Raw genomic sequence first — 24805 nt, 5'->3', positions numbered from 1 at the left:
GTTATCAACAATAATATTCCTCCATGGATGTCAATAAAGAGGGAGCACATAATGTTGGCAATGATTGTTCCAAGTATTTTATCATTTAATAGTCATCTACATTTAATTATAAATATTGCAGTAAAATGGTCATAATAATTACGTAATGTTTTTGTTCATTCCACCAGGCAAGTACCAAGTTAAAGATATGAATGTATATATTGAGCCTCTTATCGACGAGTTGCTGGAGTTATGGAATGGTGTGACCATGTATGACATCTCTAGACCAATAGGACAAAGACAATTTCAATTCCATGCAATGCTTGTATGGACAATACATGATGCCCCAGGGCTAACACATTTTTGTGGTATGTTATAGTGTTCAAGTTGCGCATGATAATTATAATTATAAAAATTAACATATTTAATAGAATTATACATTATCTTGTAGGTCTTCAAACAAAGGGAAAATTTGCATGTCCAGTTTGTGGTCCAAAGATGAAATCCCGTCATTCAAAAAGTTTAGGAAAGCAGGTGTTTGATGAGTATAGGCACTTCCTTCACAAAAATCATAAGTATCGGAATATTGAAAAACATCTTTTCAATGGGAAAGAAGAGACTACATCAAAGCCATGAAGAATGACTCCTCACTTATGGAAGTTGGAATATAATAGAATTAATCGTCAAGGTAATGTCATTCCATCTAATGGTTTTGTTTGGAATTTGAATTTTTCTATCGTGTTTTGTTTACTGATGATGTAATTGATGATACTAAAGGTCGTCAAGGCATGGATGGCCACCTTCCAAAGGGACTAAAAAGTTATCCCAGAAAATTTAGTAGGTTGCCTTACTATGAGTAGCTACAAATTGTGCATTTGTTTGATACAATGCATATTGGAAAGAATATAACAGAGACATTATGGAAAATATTGGATGGAAGGCATGACAAAGAAAAAATTGTCAAAATTTGTAGTGACATTGTGGAATCCAATCATGCAATGAAAAATGTCATTCAATCAAATAGCAATGGAGATCAGATTAATATAAGTGCCCTTCCTTGGTTATTAACGGAGCAACAAAGCAATTCTATAAAAGAAGTCATACGAAAAATTTGATTTCCCACAGGATTTACTACGGACATAAACAATCTCATATCAAAGAAGAGTGAATTTGGGCCAGGGATGAAAACACATGATTGGCATACCTTCATTAAGGTAATTCACATTCTTGTGTATTTACTATATATTTGTATACTGCACATGTACTTTTCATTATATTATGTTAGAAAACAATGAAAAGATCATTTTATAATTGTTGCAGTACGTTCTACCTCTATCTCTCCCAGACCACTTAGACAATAATATCAAGCAAGTCATATATGATCTTGGAAAATACATGAGGTAAGTAGTGATGTTTGTTCAATTTGTTGTATAGATATTATATTTGCCATTTGTTTTACTTGTTATGCAATATATTGTATATTATTTTGTAAAGTCTCATTTATATATTTTGCGTCTTCAATCTCTTTTAGGTGGTTGTCGTCTAAAGAAATCCACAAGGAAGATATAAAATATTGGAAGAGAAAAATCCCTCATCTAATGTGTGAAATGCAAAAGTGTCTACCTTCAACTTTTTTCAATGCACAAGAACACTACCTCATACACCAAGTTGAGGAGATCGAATTGTGTGGTCCTGTACACACTAGGTCAATGTGGATGGTTGAGAGACACTTGAAATTTTTGAAGGCTTTGATTCGACAAAGAGCACATCCTAAGGGTTCTATGGTGGAGGGATATATAGTATACCAAACTATGGTGTACATTACTGAATATCTTCCTAAGTTTGCAGCAAAAATCCACGTAGATCGCATTTGGGATCCCAACCCCATTAATAAATTCGAAGGGGAGCACTTGATGGGGAAAGGTAAATTGAAGAAAGTGAGAGGTAATTATAAGATGTTATTGTAGTAAATTAATTCTTCATCTTCTAAATAAATCAGTTGTAAGTGGTCTATTAATTATTTGTACAGTTGGTCGGGAGTGGGATGCGCTACATTTGTATATTGCAAACAATCTTGATTGGATGACGGTGTGGATTGAACGATGTCAACATTCTGGTTGCACATTAACATGGGATGGTGTCGCTTCATTGGTTAAAGAAGCTCATTGTAATGGAGATTCCAATGTTACACAAAGGGAAATTGATTTAGCATATGGTTTAAGAGATCAACAGGTATGTATAATTTTATTAATCACCCGTATGTTTATCAACTCATGATGCAATAATTTTAATATGTTAGACATAATGCAGGTCAAACACCACAAGGCTATGTGCTGCAATGGTCATAAATTTCGCATCAAACAGTTGGATGACACGAAGAAAACTTGTGATTCTGGGATAACTGCAGTCTTTGAGGTGACCAATATTTCATCTAGAAACGACATACATCCTCAAGAGTCTCAAAATCGATACTATGGCATTTTGGATGATATACTTGAGTGTGACTTTAATTCCTTCAAATTAGTTTTGTTCGTCGTCAAATGGTATAGGCTATGACTGAATAAAAATGATCCTAATAGAACTGTTATTGAACATGATAATGGATTTACAATGGTTAATACAAGGTCGTTTAAACAAGTTGGGGATGAGCCCTATGTTCTTCCAAGTCAATGTGAGCAGGTATTTTACTTAGAGGTTCCACATAAACCGGGTTGGTCATTTGTTATTAGACATGATCCAAGAGGAAGGCCAATAATGTATAATGTGATGGAAGAAGAAGATATCGAACAAAGAAGTAGAAGATGATATAGATGATGATCACGATCGACAGTTAGTCGATGATGTTCCTAACGGAAATGTACACGAAGAAGAAGCTGATGATGATGATGCTGCTGCTGATGATGATGATGGTGATGGTGATGGTGATGGTGATGGTGATGGTGATGGTGACGGTGATGGTGATGATGATGACAATGATGAACACAATGACGACAACAACGATGATGATGATGATGATGATGATGATGATGATGATGATGATGATGATGATGATGATGATGATGATGATGATGATGATGATGATGATGAGTTGGATGAAGAAGAAGATCACTGACATGAATGAAATGTATGAGATGCGATTATTATATTATCTATTTAATATTGATATCTTGATAGAAATTGATTTGACTTATATGGTTACATAAATAATTCATATGTTTTGAATTCTAATGCCATTACTTAATTAATTCATGATGCACCTCTAGCTATGTGATAGATGGTGATTTAAAATACATATGTGATGGATTACATGCTTATGATGATACATGTGACATTTTTTGAACTTTGTGTTTATTTATGGAATGTGGACTACTTATTAGCTATGTGATGGATGGTGATTTATGATATGTATGTGATGGATTACATGTTTATGATGATACATATGTGATTCTTATGATGCTCAATTACATATATGATGATACATATGTGATGCTTATGATGCTTATGATACTACTGTATTTATTGTTTATCAAATTACAAATGTAATGCTTATGATGCTCAATTGTTGGTGCAGGAACCTGAACCCCTTTGACGAGGATCCTGCACAGTCTCATGGATCGACAGGTATAAGTCAATACACCTTATAGAAATAATATATTTTTAAAAAATTACAAGAAAAACAAACTTCCTCAGTTTTTCAAACCTCAACATTAGCAACAAATCTAATACAGTTATCAACACTTGAGGCCCCAGTTGGACTTACTCAAATTTTAATCTCAACATCAACTTTATGGCCGACTTCTTCATTAATATTACCCTCATTTGCAAAATATCTCTCTCATTACCAACTAACTCTCTCATTTGATGGTGCACAGGTATCACCAAATAGGTATTTGTCAAATGTGTCTTCCTCGAGTGAGGGAAATGCAGGAATAGAAGAGGAAAGTGAGACATGTAGTAGATCTCAAATAGGGAGATCAACTAGAGGTCAAAAGATTAGAAGAAAATTCAATAAACACATGGAATTTTTTCTTGCTCAAGGGGGGTCATGTTCTTATGAAGATGATACCAAAGGTGACATTGAGGTACAAACATCTACTGAAACAATGTGTACCCAAGGAACTTCCTCCAATAAACACTGATTTTTGTGTTAATGAGAGGATATATCGCATAGCACCTTCATCGTTACATGGTTTGGGCCTATTTTCCATGGACAGCATAAAGGTCTCTTACAACAAAGTTGCTGAATTGATGGAGTTTGTTGGACCTTGTTACAATTATAATGATTGGATGCAGATTGTTTGATATAAAAAAAGTATGCGTAGGTATGCACTATCAGCCAATTATATACAACAAAAAGATAATGATCAAAGTAAATGAGTGGCTGTATGCATTGATGGAAGGCCAAAAGCAATAGGGAATATTGCAGGTTTTATAAATAGTACACGACCTGAGTCAACTAATAAGCAACCCAGTTGCATATTTGAGGCACGCGAGGGAAATTGTGTGTTTGTATGTGCGATAAAATCAATAAGTGTAGGGGAAGAGCTGCTAATCGATTACAATTTGAATCGTATAGATACAAACAAAGTTACTATCATGGGGGTGGTACGTACTATATATATACCATTTAAGCCAACTTCCAATTAATGAATCCAATAAACCATTGTATTATTAAGTTTTTTTGCTAAGTCTATTGGTTTCATTTCGCTAACGTTTTTATATTTTTTCTTTGTCACAGGGCCACATGGATCCACCACATAGCATAGATAGGGGTGTAAGTCCCAACACTTCTACGGAGCAGGTAAACCTCATTGTAATTGTACAAATTAGATAGAAGCAAACTGTTACATTATGATCTTTTCTTGAGTGTTTTGAAGTAATTTTGATAGTGTTAATTATATTCTTGTCACAGACGGATGTTCAGGATAAGGGAAAGGAACCTGCAGTACCTCAACACCTCCATAGGGATGTGGGGCACTTGACAGTGTTTTGCGCTGATGACATCGCACTTAGCGCAAACCCTATACAATTGGTACAAAAGAATATTAGAAAAATTGGCCAAGAGATTGTTGATTTGGCAACCATAAGCCCTCAGACTGATGAGATAATAGAGAGGGTGCAACTATTGTTGTGGATAGTGGAAAACTTGCAAGTAAGCAGTAATGAAATCTTTAATCATAACAAAAGTTCAATAATGGTTTATATTTTTTTCTCTTTTATGTCATTAACTAAAATATGTATGTGTTGTTTTTACAGAAATTTATAAGGCCTCATCATCCTGGTGGCGATGATCAGGGTAATGTGGGTAGTTCAGGTGATGACCATGTTCTATATATTAAAATCACTCCTTTGGACTTGTGAACTTGCTTTTTTAATGTTTTACATATTTAATGTATTACTCTTCAGGTGCTGACATGAGTCCGAGGTTGACCCCAACTGTATTGCCGACTACAATGTCAGCAACACATAGCATGCAGACATTGTCTATTGCACCGGCTCGTGTTGACCCGCCCACTGGTGGTAGATCCCTCTTTTTCTCTCTCTTTCGTTATGTGTTTATTACCCTTGAAGTGTTCTTTCTTGGACGCATTACATAGTGGATTCATTTACTGTGGCAGGAGATGCACATGAGGATGCGCTAGAGGTGATTACTGGTGATAACATACCATCATTTCCTGGATCTTCTTGTATTTCTAGTACGGGAACGTTGCAGGCCACATTGGTGGTGAGCGATGAAGAATTGATTCCCTTGAAGATACAGAAGGTTCCAGGTACTTTAAAATTATTATTATATATAGTCTAATTGTAATTTACTTACTGATCACTCATTTTGGACTAATGATCCCATGTTTTTTTTGCAGGAAATGATATTTTTTATAAAAATATTAATGACATTACATTGCAGATATTTGGGCCCACCATACGTACAAGGTGGAACATCATACGTGAACTAACCCTTGTCCACTATTTTGATTTCATATCATTGCTAGAATAGTTTTCCTTTTATCCATTTTTTGAACTATATCAAAGGTAGCTTCAGTTTCTTTCTAAATCTAACAAGTTTGTTTTTGCTTTAAAGGTGGAATGACCAAGAAAAAAAGTTAAAAGATGAACTCACAAACCGTATGGTAGGGTTGTTTGGAAATGACACATTCGACAAGACTAAGCTCCTAATAAAAGCTGGCACATATCTAAAGTATGTGAGGGACCAATACATGACACATTTAGAGAAGAACGTAAAGTATGAGCGTCCCCCCATGATTCCAGAGAGGGAGTGGAAGGACCTGATTTTGGATGCAAAGGAGAGAATTGAAAGGAAAAAAGGAAATACACCACCAGACGCCAGAAGAAGGTATGTGATACTATTAAGAATGTGAATATGTACTATTTATTCATTATATTTATATAATCTAACATATTTCAAACTTTTCATAGATTGAGTGACACGTCAAAGGCAACCAAGGCAAGACAAGAAAAGCATGGGCAACACAAACTCAACTCTGGTGGTTATATGAAACTTGCCGCACGAATTGTAAGAATCAGTAAATTAAGTATCACATCAAAATATTTATAAATTGTAAACAATTTTTTTTTTGATCAAACAATACAAGCAAAATTCACAATACTAAGTAAAAATGCAGGGCTTTGAATTCAATAGAGCACCCATAGAAGATGACAAGAGAATTGGCTACCAACAAGGCTATATAGCCGTGGCTGAACGACTACGAGAATTGAGTGGGCAAACACGAGATTCTGATGCATCTGTCACAATGGTAATTAAGCTAAATGAAAATTATTTCAAATTGAATACTTAACCAATAATCTATTTGATGTTAAGTTTCAACATAAAGTGACTTTTTTTTTTTTAAAATAAGCAAGCAATGATAACACTGCGCATGACATTGGAATGCAGCATGATAATCGTGGAACAGAACCTGTACATGAAGGTCCGGATGTGCATCCTAGTAGTGGAGGTATTCATTTGCTATTCAAATTTTTTTTATGTAATTATTAATACAATTAAACATCTTAAATTGAAAATTAGTGTAGTAATTAATGTAACCTTTATTGTTAATATTTTAGAGCATGTAGTCGGTGGTGACCAAGTTGAGCATGATCTGGGTAGACAACATCAGGAACGTGATGTTCCCCAATCAGGTAAAGAGGACCACTGTTATTCCTTTAAACAAATTTAATTGCAATTGGTGTATTGATTAATGTAACGTTTTGTATTTCAACTCTAGAGGATCTAGAGGGTGTTCAACATGTCGAGGTTGAGGCTAGACAAAATGATGTGGCCCCATCAGGTAAAGAGTGTAACGGTTGTGTTCTTTAAATTAATGAAATACTTGTAACAATAATAAAAAAATGTTTTGAATTTAACCCAATTCTTTGTTATTGTAGAGGACCCCCCTTTGGTTCAACATCCTCGTCCTTTGTATAGGACTAGGCATACATCAAGAGCACGAGAAGTGGGCAGAACATCCCAAGATGGGGGAAATGATGAAGAAACCGATGTTCCACTTAGTCTTTTCATAGCTTCAAAGAAAAAACAAAGAAAGAAATAATTGTAATCTACCTTATTTGATAATGACTAATTTTTATGTGTTAATGAATGTAATTATGTGCTAATGAATGTTCATGAATGATATGTGTTGATGATTATTGATGAATTTTGCGTTTTAATGAAAGTTAATGAATTTTATGTGTTAATGAACGTTATGTGATAATGAATGAATGCTATATTTTAATAATGGATGAAAGAATGAATAAATGTTAGATGTTAACGAGGAATTTAGAGTGATGTTGGGGGGGGGGGTGCCAAATGAGCTTCCACCTTCACGTGGTTGGCCCTGTTAAGTAGAGAATATTAAACTATTCTCGAAACAAAGTGAAGCTCAATAAGACAACACACTTTTCAATATTTCATTATGTTGCACAGTTAAGTAGGCCTCCCAATGAAGTGGATCTCATAGACACGAAGAATCCTATATAGAGAATCATTGAGAGCCCTTGAAGAAGCAAATTTGAACTTCGATGAAGCAATACATGATGGAGGAATATCTTGCAAGAGGAAATCAAAGTCATTATGGTGTCATCTAGATCTGAAATGTGGTCTACTTTTCAAAAAAGTAAAGATGCTTGATATGAATGTGTCCTAGTGGGGTGAATCTAGAAGACATATAATCCTATTGCAAAGAATCATGGAAAGTTCTAGAAGAAGCAACTTTTAATTCTGAAGTAGCAACATGTATAAGAGATGTTCTCATTTGTAGATGGAGTATCAACAGGAGGATCACTAGTCCATGGACCATGTCATTGTTGTTAAATACCTATGCTTTTGTTCATAGTCACTTGGTGTAGGAATGAATTCAATGAGATAGGGTAGGAGATCCTACATAATGTAATTTTTCACTATCCCTTGTTTCGAGTACAAATGGTTCTCTGAATTTATCTTGACAATAGAATGTCGGAATTTAATACCATAATCCATGATGAAAACTGCCAAAAATGGAAATTTATCTTAGTTCGCAATTACAAAATGCTTTTGTATAGGCCTCTCGAAGATTAAGTACATCAAATTGAGACTTTATAAATTGAGTGTATGTATTAGCAATCTCCCAAATTGTTCAATGGTCTCCAAACCTTGTGAATTTTTTATTTTTATTTTAACTCAAATATGTATGGTATAGGCATATCATTGGTTGTGTGATTTTTTTTTTTCCTTAAATGCTTCTATGACCAAAAGAGACATGTTTTAGATGAAAATGGGGTCTTATGGGCCTTTTTGACACAAAGGTAGGTTCTTTAGACCTGAAAATGCCCCAACAAGTAGTCAATAGCCTTAAGTTACAAACAAATTCGTGTTTGTGAGCATGCTTCTTGATCTCCAATTTTGGTGGAATGGAAGATAATATTGAATTTCTCAAGCCTTTTGGATGCTTTGAAACCACCAAAAAAAAGCTACTTTGATCATTGAAATGTTGTAGTGACTTGGATAAAAAAAGAAAACTAAGTCTAAACTTTAGAAGTTAGTTTTTTCTTGTCAAATTGTTCTCAATTTTCAAATCATCCAAGGATGCAAGAGGAGTATATTTTGTTATGACAAGATAAAAAAAAAACTTAGAATCTTTTGAAACCATTGAAACATGGGAACCCCTTCCCCCCCTCCAAAATCCCTATTTTTTCAGGAGGTAATACTTAGGGGAAACATCCCCTTGCCGCACCACTTAGGGACGTCCTAGGGACTCTAAGGAGTCTCTTGACCATCTTGAGGATGCCTATGAGTCTCCCATGGCCCCCAATTAGAAACTCCAATTCTAAACAAAAATGGTGAAATTATTGTAAAAATGTCATCTGTATTAAAGGTTTGGCAATGCCCCCTAACCTTGATGGGGGCTCTGCCCAAAACTCCCCATAAGGGGCACTACCCATTGACCCCAAACCTCTACCCACCATTCTTATTGTTAATGCAATCGTTTCCATTTTTTTTATGTTGACTAGTTTAAACACTTAGTATGCCAAAGTTTCATCTGCAATTCTTATACTTATTCTTAGTTTGTTCCCAAAGTTCCAAAACTCTACCACCATTGTTAATGTTCAAATTTCAATGGGCAGACATGTATGCAACATGTGGAAGTAGAGACAGGGTACGTGAATTGTTTGACAAAATTCCTCCAAGAAATGTGTCTTATGGACTGCGATGGTTGTTGGATATGCAAAATTTGGACTTGTTGAAAATTTTTACAACCTTTGCCAGCATCCTTCCCACCTGTGCCAAAATGGGAACCTTTGGAACAGGGAATGGACATTCATTTAAGCATAAGGGAATATAGCTGAGATCACTGGGATCCACATCTTTTCTTGTGTTTTCATCTATTACATAAAGCCACTGGTTCTACGATTTTATTTATGTCTTCTTGGGCAACTATTATGTCTTTGACATTCAGTTATTCTCAACTTTCTTCAATTTAGAGAAAAAAAGAAAAAGGATAGGTTAGATGGAGGAAAATATAAATCCATGATTTGGGTTAAATCTAGGTTACTGTTATATAAACAAAACAATGTATCTTTCTGTGGAAAAGTTAAAAGTTAAATCATCTGCATATTCTGACTATTCATGTGGGAGGATTGCCTATGTTAAGCACCGTACTCATCTACTTTAATGGTGTTCTTAAAGATACTTTGTCCCTATGTTCTAGATTTTAGCTCTGATCTTTTCATCTATGTTGCTCAGTTTTTTAATTTTTTTGTGAGTGCTTTGTAAAATTGATTTCTATGGTTTGAAGATTTCACAACATTATTATCTTTGCGAATCTTCCAACTCGAACTTGAAAACTCTGTTCCAGTTGGAAAATCTCTTGGTATTTTATTTTGTTTTAAGATAGAAAATTGAATTTCTAACTAACAAATATTATGGTTTCAATGTTCATAGGTTATCTTTACTATTAAGTTAATAATTCCCTCAAACTCCAAGGTTTTATCAACATTTGAGGTAACACAATCGCAACACTTTTTTAAACTTTGATGTTTTGTTTCTTAATTTCTGAGATCAAATTATGTATTTAAAGCACTACTGTGCAACATGATTGCACAAGATTGATGCTCATAAAATTTTACATTGTACAAACTTCAGGCAAGGTACTGGAAATGTTTATATATTCATAACATGTCATGGAAATTAACTTCATAGTGCTGAGGTTGACTCACTTATTCTTTCTTATCAATAAGTTGATTATCTATTCTTTCTTATAATAAGTTTTATCTTCCCGAAGCTATCATGCATTAACAGATAAGACATCAAGGATAATTACATTTGCATCAAGGAAAGTAGTTCAATCAGCATCAGCACTCATAAGAGCAGATCAACTCCTAATATATATATCAACAATTAGGCAAATAGATCAGATATGAAATTATTGTTTACTCCAGGCAATAGTAATCTTACTCCATTTGTGGTATGCAGCATAATAGTACTCTTATGATAAATTATTCTCATATAGACATAGATAATAATATGCAATGCAATATTATACTTGATACATAACGTCCCCTACATTGGATATGAGAAATAATATTGAATATCTGATTCTTAAATTGCTGCAATCAATCATGAGGGGGTTAATAGGGGAATACAAGGAGGGGAAACTGTGACGAGGTCCTCTTCTAAGTACACTACCCCATGGTGGATGACTGATGTGTCTGCCACATGTGGGCCAAGGGGGGCAAAGGTGTATCCTGCCCTTGGGCTTAGAAGGGAGGGATGCTCAGGACACCCTATTGTGGTTTCCCCATCAACCTCTACCATTGTGATTAAAGGGGTCTCAATCATAGAAGGGTGGATAAGGTAGCATGGATAGGGAGGGAAGGTACAAGTTTACCCTCTAAGCACACCACCTCATATGGATGGCGGACTGCCACATGGGGCCAAGAGGGATGGTATATCTGCTCTTGGGCTTAGCATGTGGACAACTTCGGGTGCCCTATCATGTTTCTCATCCAAGACCTATTATGGTTTAACTCCAATTATAAATTATAGATTTTGTGTAGTTCACATAAAATTGAAATAGTTATGAATATATGCTATCTAAACCTAGTTGAAATGGTTGCTCTATGAATTATACTTTCAATACTTGTCTAACATGATTGCAGGTTTTATCTTCATGAAAATGTTTTATTGATAAAAATGTGAATGAGGTGAAGCACACCAGCTAGACGAATATGTGGACTAAAGAAACAAACCTGTGGATAAATCCAAACATGGCGGAATCCTTGCTGCAACTTTTGTTCTCTGTAAGCATTTAGAAAAACGTTGAATTTGTGATCTATAATTTACGTGTTTCTCAATTTGGTTGACATCTTCAAAATAGACTCAAAAACTTATTTTTAGTACTGTGTATTATTATACTTAACTTTTAATGTTCTTTAAATAAAGAATGGTTGCAGACAGCGAAGTTCCTTGCAAATAGAAGAAGCTCGGTTTTGCTTTTGTGACTTTGTCTGTTATGTCTGATTGTCAACAAAATACAGAGACATATTGAAGATGATTATGGTTCGTGGTTGTTTTTTTAGTTGAAACCATTATTATGAATTTTATGATTTTTTTTTTAACATTGACATGGTCAAAGCCTTAACTATGCATACTGTTCTCTTCAGATTGTTATCTTATCCCACCTTTTCCATTTTAATTCATTTTAGTTTGATTCAATCTTTTAGTCAAGTTTAATGATAGTTTCTATTATGCCTTTTTAATAACAAAGATTAGATGTAGACATTTTCTTGTCCTTCTATGTTAGTGTGTTCTTACGAGGTCAATTCTTTCTTATCTCAAGAAACCTCATTGACCTACAAATTCTTATACTACGCTACTTACTACCACTAATATCTTAACAAAAGCACACAAACATGTAAGGTAAAACTCTCTCCAAAGAAGCCTGAGAAACATTGTAACTAAAATGCCTTGACCTCTTGCCAAGCATTCGATAGTTAAAAGTCTTAAATCCTGTCCAAATCATAGGATAGACATTCAAATCCCAAGATCATTAATTCCCCTAATAAATGAATCCATGGTAGAAGCCTATAGAAAATGTGTTCCACAACAGAAAGGCAGATTCAAATTCAATTTTGACATTGCTCCGAAGGACAACCCAGGTATTGCAGGAAGTGGAGGACTCATTATGGATAGTCAATGTAAAGCCCTTCGCATTATTAAGCTTTAGCCCTCCACTTTGGCATTAGGGGACTAGAGATAGAAGAACACTCACTCCTTGTGATCAAAGGAATGCAAAAGAAGGGAGTGACCAGTAGGAGGTTATATAATATTAGAACAGTATCAGTGCTAAGCACAAACATAACTTTTGCACATTGTTATGAATAGGCAAAGTTGGCAAACAAACCAGCAGAACTCCTCGTCTCCAGAGGTACCCTTCGAAGCAATCAAATAATTTACTAACGTCATTACAAAACTATCCAAAAGCAAACACTGGATTTCACTTATAAGATGAATAATTTCAATAATTTGAGCGAACAACCATCTAACATTCCATGTTTAAACCTTTCTCGCTAGCCTGAAAATATGTAAACTAAGCTCTAAGGACCAGGAAAATAAACAACTATAAGCAATCTGTTCTGTACAATAGAAAACTAGGATCATATAGAACCTATGTTTTTGTTGTAATTAATTAGCCCTGAACAAATAAAAGAATGTGATAACATAGAACCTATTGTTTTATGCTCAGAAATGATAGTGGAATTCAACTTGCAATACCGTTATTTCCAGAGTTTACAAAAATTCTTCCCGACTTGTTTAGATTCTGATGTTCATGAAATATGCAGGGTTGGGTGTTATTAATAGTACAAGCACATTTTCCTTCACTAAAGCCTCTGACATGTGACATGGGAATTGCATACAAAGCTGGGATTTGCAAGCAGGTGGAAGGTGGACAAACTATAATACTCTACACTGGTCTGTATGTCATGGCTCTTAGTGTTGGAGGCATTAAGGGCTCTTTGCCTGTTCATGGGGTAGAAAAATTTGATGAGAATGATGGAAAAGAGAGAAAGCTGATATCAAATTTCTTCAACTGGTTTTTTTACAGCATAAGCATTGCACTTGTATTAGCTTTCTTTCTATCATATACACTATATGCAAAATTAACTCGTTGTCTCAGATCAAATAACAGTTTGTTTGCATGATGACATTTCATAATGTACAATAATGGATTTATGCTTTCATCAGGCTTTAATTATTAGCCACTTTTCTACAAAACCTTCTTTATGCAATCATTGACATATTTTTAATGTTTATTGTAAAATTTACATAGTGTGGCAAAGTTTTATTTACAGTTGTTATACTTATTCTATACACATCCTTTTATAATTAATTTTTTAAGTTGTATAGATATTTGCATCCCACCCCACCCCCTTCGTCATCCCCCTGTCATCCCCAAACTTAAGCCCTTGGTATGTTAAGATATGAAAGCTCACAATAGTTTCATTTGATATGTTAATTGAGGAAAAACCTACAATATATAGCTTCCAAGATTCCAAATCCATGAGGATCATGAAGAGGTAGAAAACCAAAAAAAGAAATTGCTTATCCAAGTTTCCAAATTTGTGACAAGGAAAAAGTAGAATCTCAATCAAAGAAGGAGAATGTGCAACTCATTATCTTATTCTACCTAAGTAAAAATATTACCTAATTAAGCTTTTTAATAGTGGAATATCACACTTAGGATAAAACATATCCAAGGTAAATAAAATATTACATTGATAGGCTTCTTTGGTTGCTCTAAAAGTGGTGCCTTATGAATTATGTTCTTGGATACTAAAGTTTCCAAATTCTGGGCACTCTTGATAGCTTCTCGTAGAGATTGTGATTCGAAGGATTTAACAAACCTTTCAATGGTTTCTATTGATGTGTTTTTTATGCACTATGCAACACAAAATAAAATAATAAGTATTCTATCCTCTCTTGAACAAAATCCTCCCAAGTGCTAAACTATGTGATCAAATGGGATGACTCCAAGATTCCAATAGTCAGGTCTTGACTTTATATTGTAGATAGACTCAATGATTGTGATGTGATATCTGCTGGAATCACAAGGGGGACTTACGTTGCTTGGGTCAAGACCTATCCATTCTCATGTTTCATGATTGATTTACACTCCATGATTTAGGTCATCCTTGAGCAACATCTCGACTTAGCCAAATTTTGTTTTTTGTACCCTAATTCTTTAATTTTGACCCCTTACTAGCATTGCCTTAGGTTTTATTGGAATTCTTGGTTCTCTAGCATGGGCACATTTCTAGGGTTCATTCGCACAAATTGCTCTTGATGAGAAAGCTAGTATCATGATGATGACTTAAACAAAATTTTAACTTAGTCAAATTATCTCCTCCAAACTTCTATGAGTTCATTGCCTTCATTCTTCATCATTTGGATGTCTTTTGTCATTGGAAGGTAATTCTTGACCACCATACCTCAATCTTGACCTATGCTATACCCTAAAACCCTAGAACCTAGTCATGTTTACAATTGAGATCTTGGTGACTTGATCACTTAATACAGCTTAATCATGCAGGTCTCATCTAAGTCTGACTCCAACACTTAAGAAAATAAACCCTAGCAACCAAGTACTTTGGGAAATATCTTGCAACTTGACAACATGGGTAATGATGGAGGAATGGAAGGTGAGACCTATAGAGGTGAGAGAGAGAGAGAGGGTGGGAGGAAGAGATAATGACCTAGAGAGGGTAGAGAAAGAGAAGTAGAGAGGGAGAGAAGAAGAGAAGGATGGAGAAAGAGACCTAGAGAGGGGAGAGAGAAGAGAGATAGTAGAGAGGGATAGAGAAGAGAGATAGAAGAGAAATACCAATGTCAATCTTTTTCTATAAATTTTTTTTTCCGAAAAATCGGCCTATCGTCGGAATTCTGACTCCAAAGGATAAAATTCTAACAGAGGAGTGCCGTTGGATGCAAAACATCCTCATCAGAATTCTCCTAGAGGCCGTTACGATGACCTCCAAGAGAGTTCCGATGAGGATACTATGCATCCGACGACACTCCTCTGTTAGAATTTTATCCTTTGGAGTCAGAATTCTAACGATAGGCCGATATCGCGACAGTAATCTTTCGGGGTATGAGCATCCATGATAGCCATCAGAAAGGTTGGAGGTGATGTCAGAATTGCGATGACCACAAGGATAGTCAGAACTTCCGACACAAAGTTTTCAATGGCTTTTTTTGTCAGTAGTGCGATGAAATTGTGTCGGAATTACGACGAGTTGCCGTCAAAATTTTGACCCGAATGTACTAGTGAATAAAATAGAGGAATTAGAAGGTAAATCACTTCACTTCTATTGATAGCTGAGGTAAATACTAGTATACATGTCCAAAAGAGATACAAAATATGCATAATCTGCAAGAAGGGTTCTGAAATCACTAAGTGTCAGAATTTTGCATAATCAAAACTAATACAATGAGTCAACAAGAGTGACTATAATCATCTAATTGGAAAGAGACACTAATCCAAAAGAGATAAGTGTTTAAGGTTTGTTTAGGGGTTTTCATTGATGGCAATTTAGATAAGAAGCGTCATCTGGTGTATGCAAATTCATTCCACCAGAAGTTTTGCTTAAGTCTAGAAGGTGGAACACAATGTTCAACATAGTATGAGTACATTGAGTAGAACTCAATTTTGGGTGCACATTTTTGTTTGCAGTGGAAGAGGTAGTCATTTTGTTGGTTGGAATTGCCTAGTCTGCAATCCTAGCTTTTGGTCTTGATTCTAGTGCAAGTTTGATGATTCGGTATCCTATATTTTAGGAAGAAGAAGGTTATTTTGGTGTAGCGTGTTATGTAGGATGTTTTTGTTGATTGGTGTCATATTTGAAGTTGTTGTGCGAATGTGATTTAAGTGTATTATCAATTTGTTTTGGTCCGCATGTGTATTGGTAATCGGATTGAGCCGACTTCTTGTTACACATTTCATGTTTTTGGAGATGACATGTTGGAGACCTAATCAAGTGATACAGATATATTAGATTGATCTATTTGAGAATTTTGGTGATCGATGTGAGTGTGAGAAGATTGTATGAGCATTTGTACATAGTTTCACATGCGCTATCCTTGGATTTATGCTTCGGTATATGATAGAGAAAAGTAGAATAGAGCAGTATGCCAAAAAAGTGGAAGAAGACTCTTTGTGCTTAGCTGGAACTACATTTTGGCATTTGTAGATGCTATCCATTAGTTCAAACAATAAGTTATAATTTGTAGGACAATGAGTCCTTTGGGGTTGTAGCCCTCTCTTTTGTAATTGAGCAGTGAGCTCTAAGCAGTGTGCTTGAATTCATGTGCATTCCCTTGTAATATTATTATACTCCTGATCACAGTATTATAATATTATGGGTCTCAATCCCACCATGGTTTTTCCCTTTCCATGTTTCCACATAAAAAAAGGCGGTGTTATGATTTTGTGCTTGTGTGTGTTGAGTTTCTGCACTTTGCTTTTATTCATCTGCATGTGGTGGTTTAAGAATCAGTTAAAGAAAGTTATAAATTGTAGAACACTGATTCACCCCCCCTTCTCAGTGTTCATTGATTCCAACACATCTCTCAAGAAGTTGCATCAAACTAGGAACCACCAACTGCTTTGGGTTGGATGCCTCCTAAAAGCCTAAAATTTAGCAACTAGATTTCCTCCAAATGTTCTCCAAATAGGTGAAAAGGTCAAATTTGACCAAGTCTAACATGATTCATAAAATTTTCCACAAAAATATCTCATTTGCTTTCAAAAGAAAACAAATTCCTTATATGCTCTCCTTGTGTTTGCAAATCACCTTAACCTCCCTAGATGCTTGCAACAACACCATGAATGCTCCCACTATCTTTGACTGCTTCAACACACTTGGGAAAAATAAAATAAATGTCCTCCAACATTTAGCAACACAAAACACTCCACCTCTCCTCTTCATCAATTTTGCAACAACAAACTTTAATCCCCTTCTCGACTCCTTATAAAGCATAAAACACTATTACATAGCATAAATATATGTAGAAGTGATAAAAAATTATCACTTAACCTATTTTACAATGGGAGTTCAATGCAAAGCTAAAAATAAATGAAATAAAAATGAAAACATAGGTAAAAGTGCCGAAGTATTCATTGGGTCGATTAGGGTAACAATTTACCCTAAAGCATTCATTTTATTCATTTGTTTCTCTTGAGCTGTGATGAACACTGCCATGAATTTTGCATTCGAGGGTTTGAAAGGAAGAAACGAAAAAGGTTTCTGGAAACAATTTGCAAATTGAGCACTCCTTTGACTAGTCACTTCAGGTGAGTTTGATGTTCTCATCTTTTCAATATGAAAGGCTTCTATGACTGTCTGATTTTATTCATGTGACTCATGCTTTGATGAGGGTCTTGTTGAAGTTTTGATCTTGATGGCTCTATGGCTTGCTATATACTATCCTAACAATCCTCTTGTAAATCTTAGATCACTGCTTTGCTATGTGGCTTCTCTTTGTATGTTCCATGAAAATTGCCTTTATGTAGCTACCTTGTAAATAAGTTATAATTGTGAGACTGTTCTTGAGCATTTGGGAATGACTGGGTTTACTTTTGATCTGAAATCATTGTTTAATATTACTATACTACCTTTCAAGTCAGTCACTTAGCATTGTTAACAACAATCTATCTTAAGATTGTAACCATGCTTTTGTGATTGACTACTTTGACCATTTTCCATTGTGAGTCTGCATAGCCATAGTTCTCAATAGATGACAATATCTTCTTTTCTTTGTTTAACAGTAAACTCTATGACTGCACTTTATGTTCTCCAATGGTGAATGACTTCAAAGCCTTTTGGTGCGAGACTTTCACTGTTCATGGTTGTTTTTGTCCCTTCTTTAGGGTTGTTAATATAAGTCGTATACACACAATGATGCCAATTCATTGTGACTTTCAAAACACTATCTCAGGTCTACAAATTATTTTTCTAATAAGCTTTTGCCCCTTTACTTTTGCTCGTAGCAATATACTGTGACTTGATGGTCTGACTTTCTCTACCTTGAGATTGGGACTGTTCTCATATTATAAAGGTCACTGTATATTTCTATAAGGCTCCTTAATGTAGAGATGATATGATTTGTTCGGTAACATTGAATGGACCTTTTGACCCTTTTGACAATGAACAATATTAATCTCTTCTTCCAATGCACTATCCTAATCACCTTTAAGCCTAAAACCGTTGATGAAGGTCACTGCAATATCAAATGCTTGTATCATTGTCATCTATATAGGCTAAGATCGCTAAGATCTTCAATGACCTATGCTCATGGAGATTCTTTCTGTGAATGTGTAAAAATCAAAAGACTGTTGCTCTAATTAGAGATCACATGAATGCATTCTTTCCTGTCTTTTTGAGATTCAAGCAATACATGGTTAGGACTTACCACTGAATCTTCACCCTACACAGGTTTGGTCCTCATTGTTGACTATACTACAAATTCATCATGATTGTTTTGTATGGAGGACTGACTGTTTTTGTTGCAAAACTACCCTTATAGGGTCTATTATACCCTAGAGTGTTGATGATTGTCATTTCAATCAACTACAATCAAGCCCTTGGTTACCAGTGTAGACACTTAAATTAATTATTTTAAAATAATTTAACCCTCCTACATAATTAATTAATTTAATTGTGTTAGCCTTTATTCTTCTAAATATTAATTGAATTTAACTTAATTATTATTGTCACTATAGTCCATATAATTGATTTATTTAATAAATCAATTTTCCCTCTTTCTTCTAAAGCCTTCGAAAATTAATTCTTCTTAATCCCGCCCTTTTTAATTAATTAATCTTAATTAATTAATTAATCCATGAGATTCATACAAATCACCTTTTTCTAATCCATCATTAGCCTAATTAATTCTTCTAGAAACCCTCATAATCCTACTTAGCATTATTCTTCAATTTTTAATTACCCCCACTCATTCTCTCTCCTAGTCAAATCCTCCTACAAATCCCACTTGCTCCTAATCCTCACCTAATCCTTCTAAATCATCCCCTTAATCCCTTGTTAGTGGCTAATATCTATGATTAGGCACAAAAGTCAACCATATCCATTTATGGCTAAATCCTCTTGTCCCCCTTCTCACCTTCCACCTTAAATGTTCCCTTTTTGGGTGAATGTGAGAATTTCAAAATCTCACATTCTCCCATGTTTTCCACCTTCCCAAGGAATTTTAAAATTCCTGTTCCCTTTTCCAATCCCCATGCACACAATATCTTGGGATTTTTTAATTCCATGTGCATCTCCCAAGAATTTTTTATTAATTCCTTTTATCCTTCCTAGGTGCAATGGGAATTCTTCCCCATGTACCTTGAGGAGGGTGGAGAAAAGAAATTCCTTTATGGAAAATCTCTTGATCTCCACCCCCTTGTCATGTCATTGTCCCTTGATCCATGTGATCTCTTCCTCTCAATCCTAGCCCTCCATTGCCTTTTAATCTTAACCATCCATTTTTCTCCACCCAATTCTATAAATTGGGGTCTCCATCCCCTCATTTGACATCTCCAATTTTAGTAACTTCATGCTGCCACCTTGAGTCCAAGAACCCATTCAAGAGCCCAGAGTATAGCCAAATTTCCTACATATCCACACTTAGCCACTTTCATCCCATTTGAGCATCCATCATACATCCACTAGTCCAACCCTTTGATCCATTTATTGTGCACATTGGAGATTCATCCACATCAATCCATTGAGCTAATCAAATCAGGTTGGAAAAGGGGTGCTACTTGAACCTCATCAAGAGCTCAATCCAAGGAAGAAGGTAAAATTTGGGGAAGGTATAATGGTTATTTGTGCTTTTAATGTTTATGATTTGTGTTTTTGATCTCTCTAAGCATTTTGCATTCCTTGGATTTTTCCTGTCTTCATTTTGGCATGCCAGGTGGGACCCATGTTTCGAAAATCTAATGTTTTTGCAAGTTTTCTCATGATTTTTAGTTGCATGTTGCGGATCAGCGCTGGTGTCTGCAAAACAGCACGAGCGTTGTGGTTTCATTGCGTGCGCCTATAAATTAGCGCGACCATTTGAATTTCAAATTTTACTAACCCACCCTTTTTGCAAGACAGTCAATCAACGCGAGTGTCACGACTTCAACGCATTCACGGTCTTGAAATCACATTGTTTGATAGATTAGATTTCTTTTTAATTTTTGTTCCTAATTAGTAAAAAAACACACACAAAAAAAAAATCAGTTAAAATAAAATAAAATTATGTTTATTTTAAAATTTGAGTTTTCAGGTTAATTGCACATTAGCGCATGCGCAGGCGGATCGGCGCTTGCGCCCTAGTTCCAACGTGTCTGCTGAACTCTATTAGCCTATTCCCTCACATATTTAAAAATTCAAATTTTTGGTTTTTCTCGCTAACTATTTCTGTGTTTTTTTTAACGCGTATGCACACACATTAGTGTGTAGGATTTTACATCAGCGTGTTTGGTCAGGTATAACTGTGGTTGAAATTTTTGAATTTTAAATTCTATCTTTTTCTCACTTTCTGGTTTTTGTAGGTGGCAGACTTACTTCAGTGCATGCACAGGAAGATCAACGCCTGCATAGGTAGATCAGTGCTTGCACAGGCACCATAGTGCATCCGCCTGTGGAACAATGCTTGTGTTGTATCCCTTAGGGATTTTTGTTTACTGTTTAAATTCTGAGTTTTGCAGGTCTGCACCATTTGTCCAAGACCAAAAAATGAGACTACTAATTATTTTTGTTGCAACACATTGGTCCAAGACATACTTTTTCCCACTAAAGTAGTTTGTTTGTTGCATTTCTAGTTAGAAAAATATGAACATGTGGGATTAAAATGAACCATTGTCTTTTGTGTATGGTGCGCTTGCACATTTAGTGTTGGTTGGACCCACCATTGCACTCTAGTATCCTCTCCCCTCGCCTTCACAGATCTTGGGTGTAAGAGAACAAGTGATAAACAACACCCTCTTTTTCATTTTGGTAGTTGAGGGGTATTCTTGATTAGTGATTTCATCACCCCATAAGGGTATCTCAAATTGGGACACGTCAGGGATATCGACTCTTTCGACGTGATCTCGAGTGGGTTTTTCAAGATGCTATATAAATAAGTTGGTTGAGTGGCTAGAGTGCTGAGTGAATTTGATGTATGTGGGGGCCTTCCCTGCACCAATAAGCTCAGTTAGAGCTATTGTTCACTAAAATTGGTTAACCCAAGTTGACCTGCAATTGATCTATGAAATAGCCAATTTCAATCCATGAAACATTTCAGGACTTGGACAACATAACAAGGACCCTAATGATCCTCCTACACTTTAGGTTCTGCTAGACCTAAGGGGGGGACACCCTTTTGATGCATAGAATTAAACCCATTACACACTTATGACAGCATCAATAAAAGCAAATAGATCTCATAAAAGGTTCAAAAACAAGGAGGGTACTGTAGATAGGCTAAATCTACCTTGACAACTCAACAATGTTTGAATCATGAGATGGATGGAACACTACCACATAATAGAAAACTAAAGATATTCTGATTTTGGATTTTAAAATGATGTTCTGACAATCCTTCAACATTACAAAAGACCAATGCCTTATCCAGGCCATAGAGTCATGCATAAAATTGGAAGAGAAATCTTAGATGCAAGCTACTTTCAACATTACATTTTCATGTATTAATGCATTACATTAACACAATCCTCTGCTATGTCACAAAATTATACTTATGTATACATCCAATATACACATTCAAAATCATTAATGCTGGGTTTCGGGATTTAAATCCTTCTTAGAAGAATACCCAAAAGACAAACATTACACTCTTGGAGAAGAATGAAAGAGACAAATCCAAATTACCCTTGATAAAATAAAATTATATAAATTCAAATGGTATCTTGGAGACAATTTTGTGGAAACTCCAACATGCCTTGCATATGTGTAATCCTGCAAACTAAAACAAGACCTACAACAAAGACAACACTGAAAACCTAGAAGAAACACACTGTCATTTGCAAAGAATGAAAACTGCCATCACTGGAACCTGCAATTTTGGATTTCTGCCTTGGAGAAAAATCTTCAAAAAACTGAATACCTTACAATTGAGAAGAATTGAGAATAAAAAGAGGAGGGAAAAGATCAAAATCTGCATAACACATTGCCAAGTGTCCCCTTTTTCCAACTGAAGATTTTACTTCCATCCTTCCCATGAAAACTACTCTCAAAATATCTAAGATCTATTTAAAATAGCTACAAAACTCAATTCGTCATTCTGAGAGCTTTCCAACGGTATACAATATGTCTATCTTTGGGCAAAAAATACCCCTCAGGCAAATTAATCTCTGAATGCAGATCCATCATTTAAATTTTTGGATTTTGACCTATAGTCAGGACTTTATTATTAACTTTGATTTTTTGCCTGATTCTTGACCTGTGCCCTACCATGTGGTAGCTTGTGATTTGCTCATGAAATCACCTGGGATGACACCTCATCGTTACCTCACCTACCTTGCGACATGGCATCCACCTCACCTACCTTGCGACGTGGCAGCCACCTCACTTGCCTCGCAGACCGCCACCTAACTGCCACCTTAGCAGGACCCTCCAGCTAACCTGCCACTTGGACTTGCCAGCTCATCAGTCACTAGTTCGCGAAGGGTAACTTTCATGCACCTTCCCATAGCAAATCAGTGATAGTCGTCCGATCATCCTCAACTTACAGGATCTTTAATCTACATTTTCTGCACGTTCTTTGTCGCTGGTTCGTGAAGGGTAACAATCAAGCAACTTTGCATTGCAAATTAGTGACAATCGTCAGATCTTCCTCAACCTGCAAGCTTGTTAATTCACCTTTTTACTGCAAAATTTGCTTACCTCGAGAATTGTCCACGCATGGGGTCCACCTAGTCACCAACTATCTCTTCACTACCTCAGGATTCGTGCACACACACGTGGGGTTCACTGGGCGCCAAGCTAGCACCTTGCATCAAAAACCTCAAGGCTTTGACACTATAGATATGTGTGTCTTAGTATTTGAATACCTGAATATCCCAACGCCCAACCAATGTGGGATTAATACATTTGCACATTTGTGCATTTTCTGAAGTTTCTAAGACCTGCCAATGGTATTTTGTTGAAGGTTCTTTGCCTTTTAATTCCATGGTGCGCCACAGGAGGGAGTTTGGAAAGCTTTACACCTGCAAATCGCATGTGCTAGAAGTGTCTCTATGTTGTCCTTCCAACACCACACAGGCTCTCACGACAGGGAGGAGCTAGGCTCTAACGCCTGCCAATTTGCATTCGTTGAAACTTGATAACCCATTTAGACATCACGTAGGCCATCTACCTCACACACCTAGCAGGGAGGAATGCTGCCAAGGGTCATGGACTTTGGCTTAATCCTTGTAGAAAGTTTCTAAAGCTTTTTCCAGCCATCACATGGTAGGAAGGAGGATGTTGGCTGGGCTTTATGCTTGCCAAATGCATTTGCTTAAAGTTTAATTGGCCTCTCAACTCCACTCCATGCAAGGAGGACTCTGGAAATGGTTGCAATCATGTTTATGCTTGGAAACTTAATGCCTTTGCCATTCCACATAGAGGATCACGATAGAGGGAGGACTGGCAATTTACACTTGCCAAGGGCATTTGCTGGAGTTTACTGAAGCCTTTTCAACACCATGTTCTAACATTGAATGACCATGATATCTGTAAGTGTCCATCTCCAAAATCTTAAGACCTGGAACATAGTGTCCTCGCTTGTAATATGTAGAGCATTTTACTGCTCGCCATTCTGTTGTACCCATGCCATAATGATTATTCTCACACACAAGAACTACAGGAAAGTTCCATAAAGCGGCCATATTAAGAGGTTCATAAAGTTGCCCCTGATTTGCAACACCATCACCACAAAGAGTAGTTGATACTCCATCTACTTTTTTATATTTAAGGGCAAAGGCCAGATCACATTTAAGAGGAATGTGTGCTCCAACAATTCCATAGACGATAAGTAAAATGAAGGCGCCTCTCACCATCCAACTGGTGAATTGCAGTCTTCCTCTGTTCTTTATCCAGTCACAAGGATGAAATGAAATCTTCTCTCACCAAACCAAATTGCCAATTACAGTCGAGCTGGTATTGATATGTATTGCCATGAATTAAGAACATTTCGCCATAAAATTAATGCACGAGCATGAGCCAGGTCAAGCCCCAAAGTGGGCCCGACTAAATTTTTTTTTGTTTTCATTCAATTGACCCTTGAAATGCCTCAGGAACCTTG

At 35.9% G+C, this 24805-nt stretch overlaps 1 protein-coding gene across 1 annotated transcript; it reads right to left on the bottom strand.

Annotated features, from left to right (window-relative positions):
- Positions 1 to 24155: 24155 nt before the first annotated feature.
- Positions 24156 to 24560, bottom strand: LOC131860255 (pyruvate dehydrogenase E1 component subunit alpha-2, mitochondrial-like). The gene has a single exon (XM_059214639.1). It carries the CDS (start codon positions 24558 to 24560, stop codon positions 24156 to 24158), a length of 405 nt encoding a protein of 134 aa, XP_059070622.1.
- Between the last annotated feature and the right edge of the window lie 245 nt (positions 24561 to 24805).

Source organism: Cryptomeria japonica, chromosome 11 (assembly GCF_030272615.1).
Source record: "Cryptomeria japonica chromosome 11, Sugi_1.0, whole genome shotgun sequence".
In the NCBI taxonomy this organism is placed as follows: Eukaryota; Viridiplantae; Streptophyta; class Pinopsida; order Cupressales; family Cupressaceae; genus Cryptomeria; species Cryptomeria japonica.
Note: the sequence above shows the minus strand (reverse complement) of the source record. Positions and strands in the feature narration are given on the sequence as shown.

What these genes read in the sequence shown, in the direction of transcription:
- LOC131860255 (XM_059214639.1), bottom strand. Translation starts at nt 24,560, where the DNA reads ATGGTGAGAGGCGCCTTCATTTTACTTATCGTCTATGGAATTGTTGGA.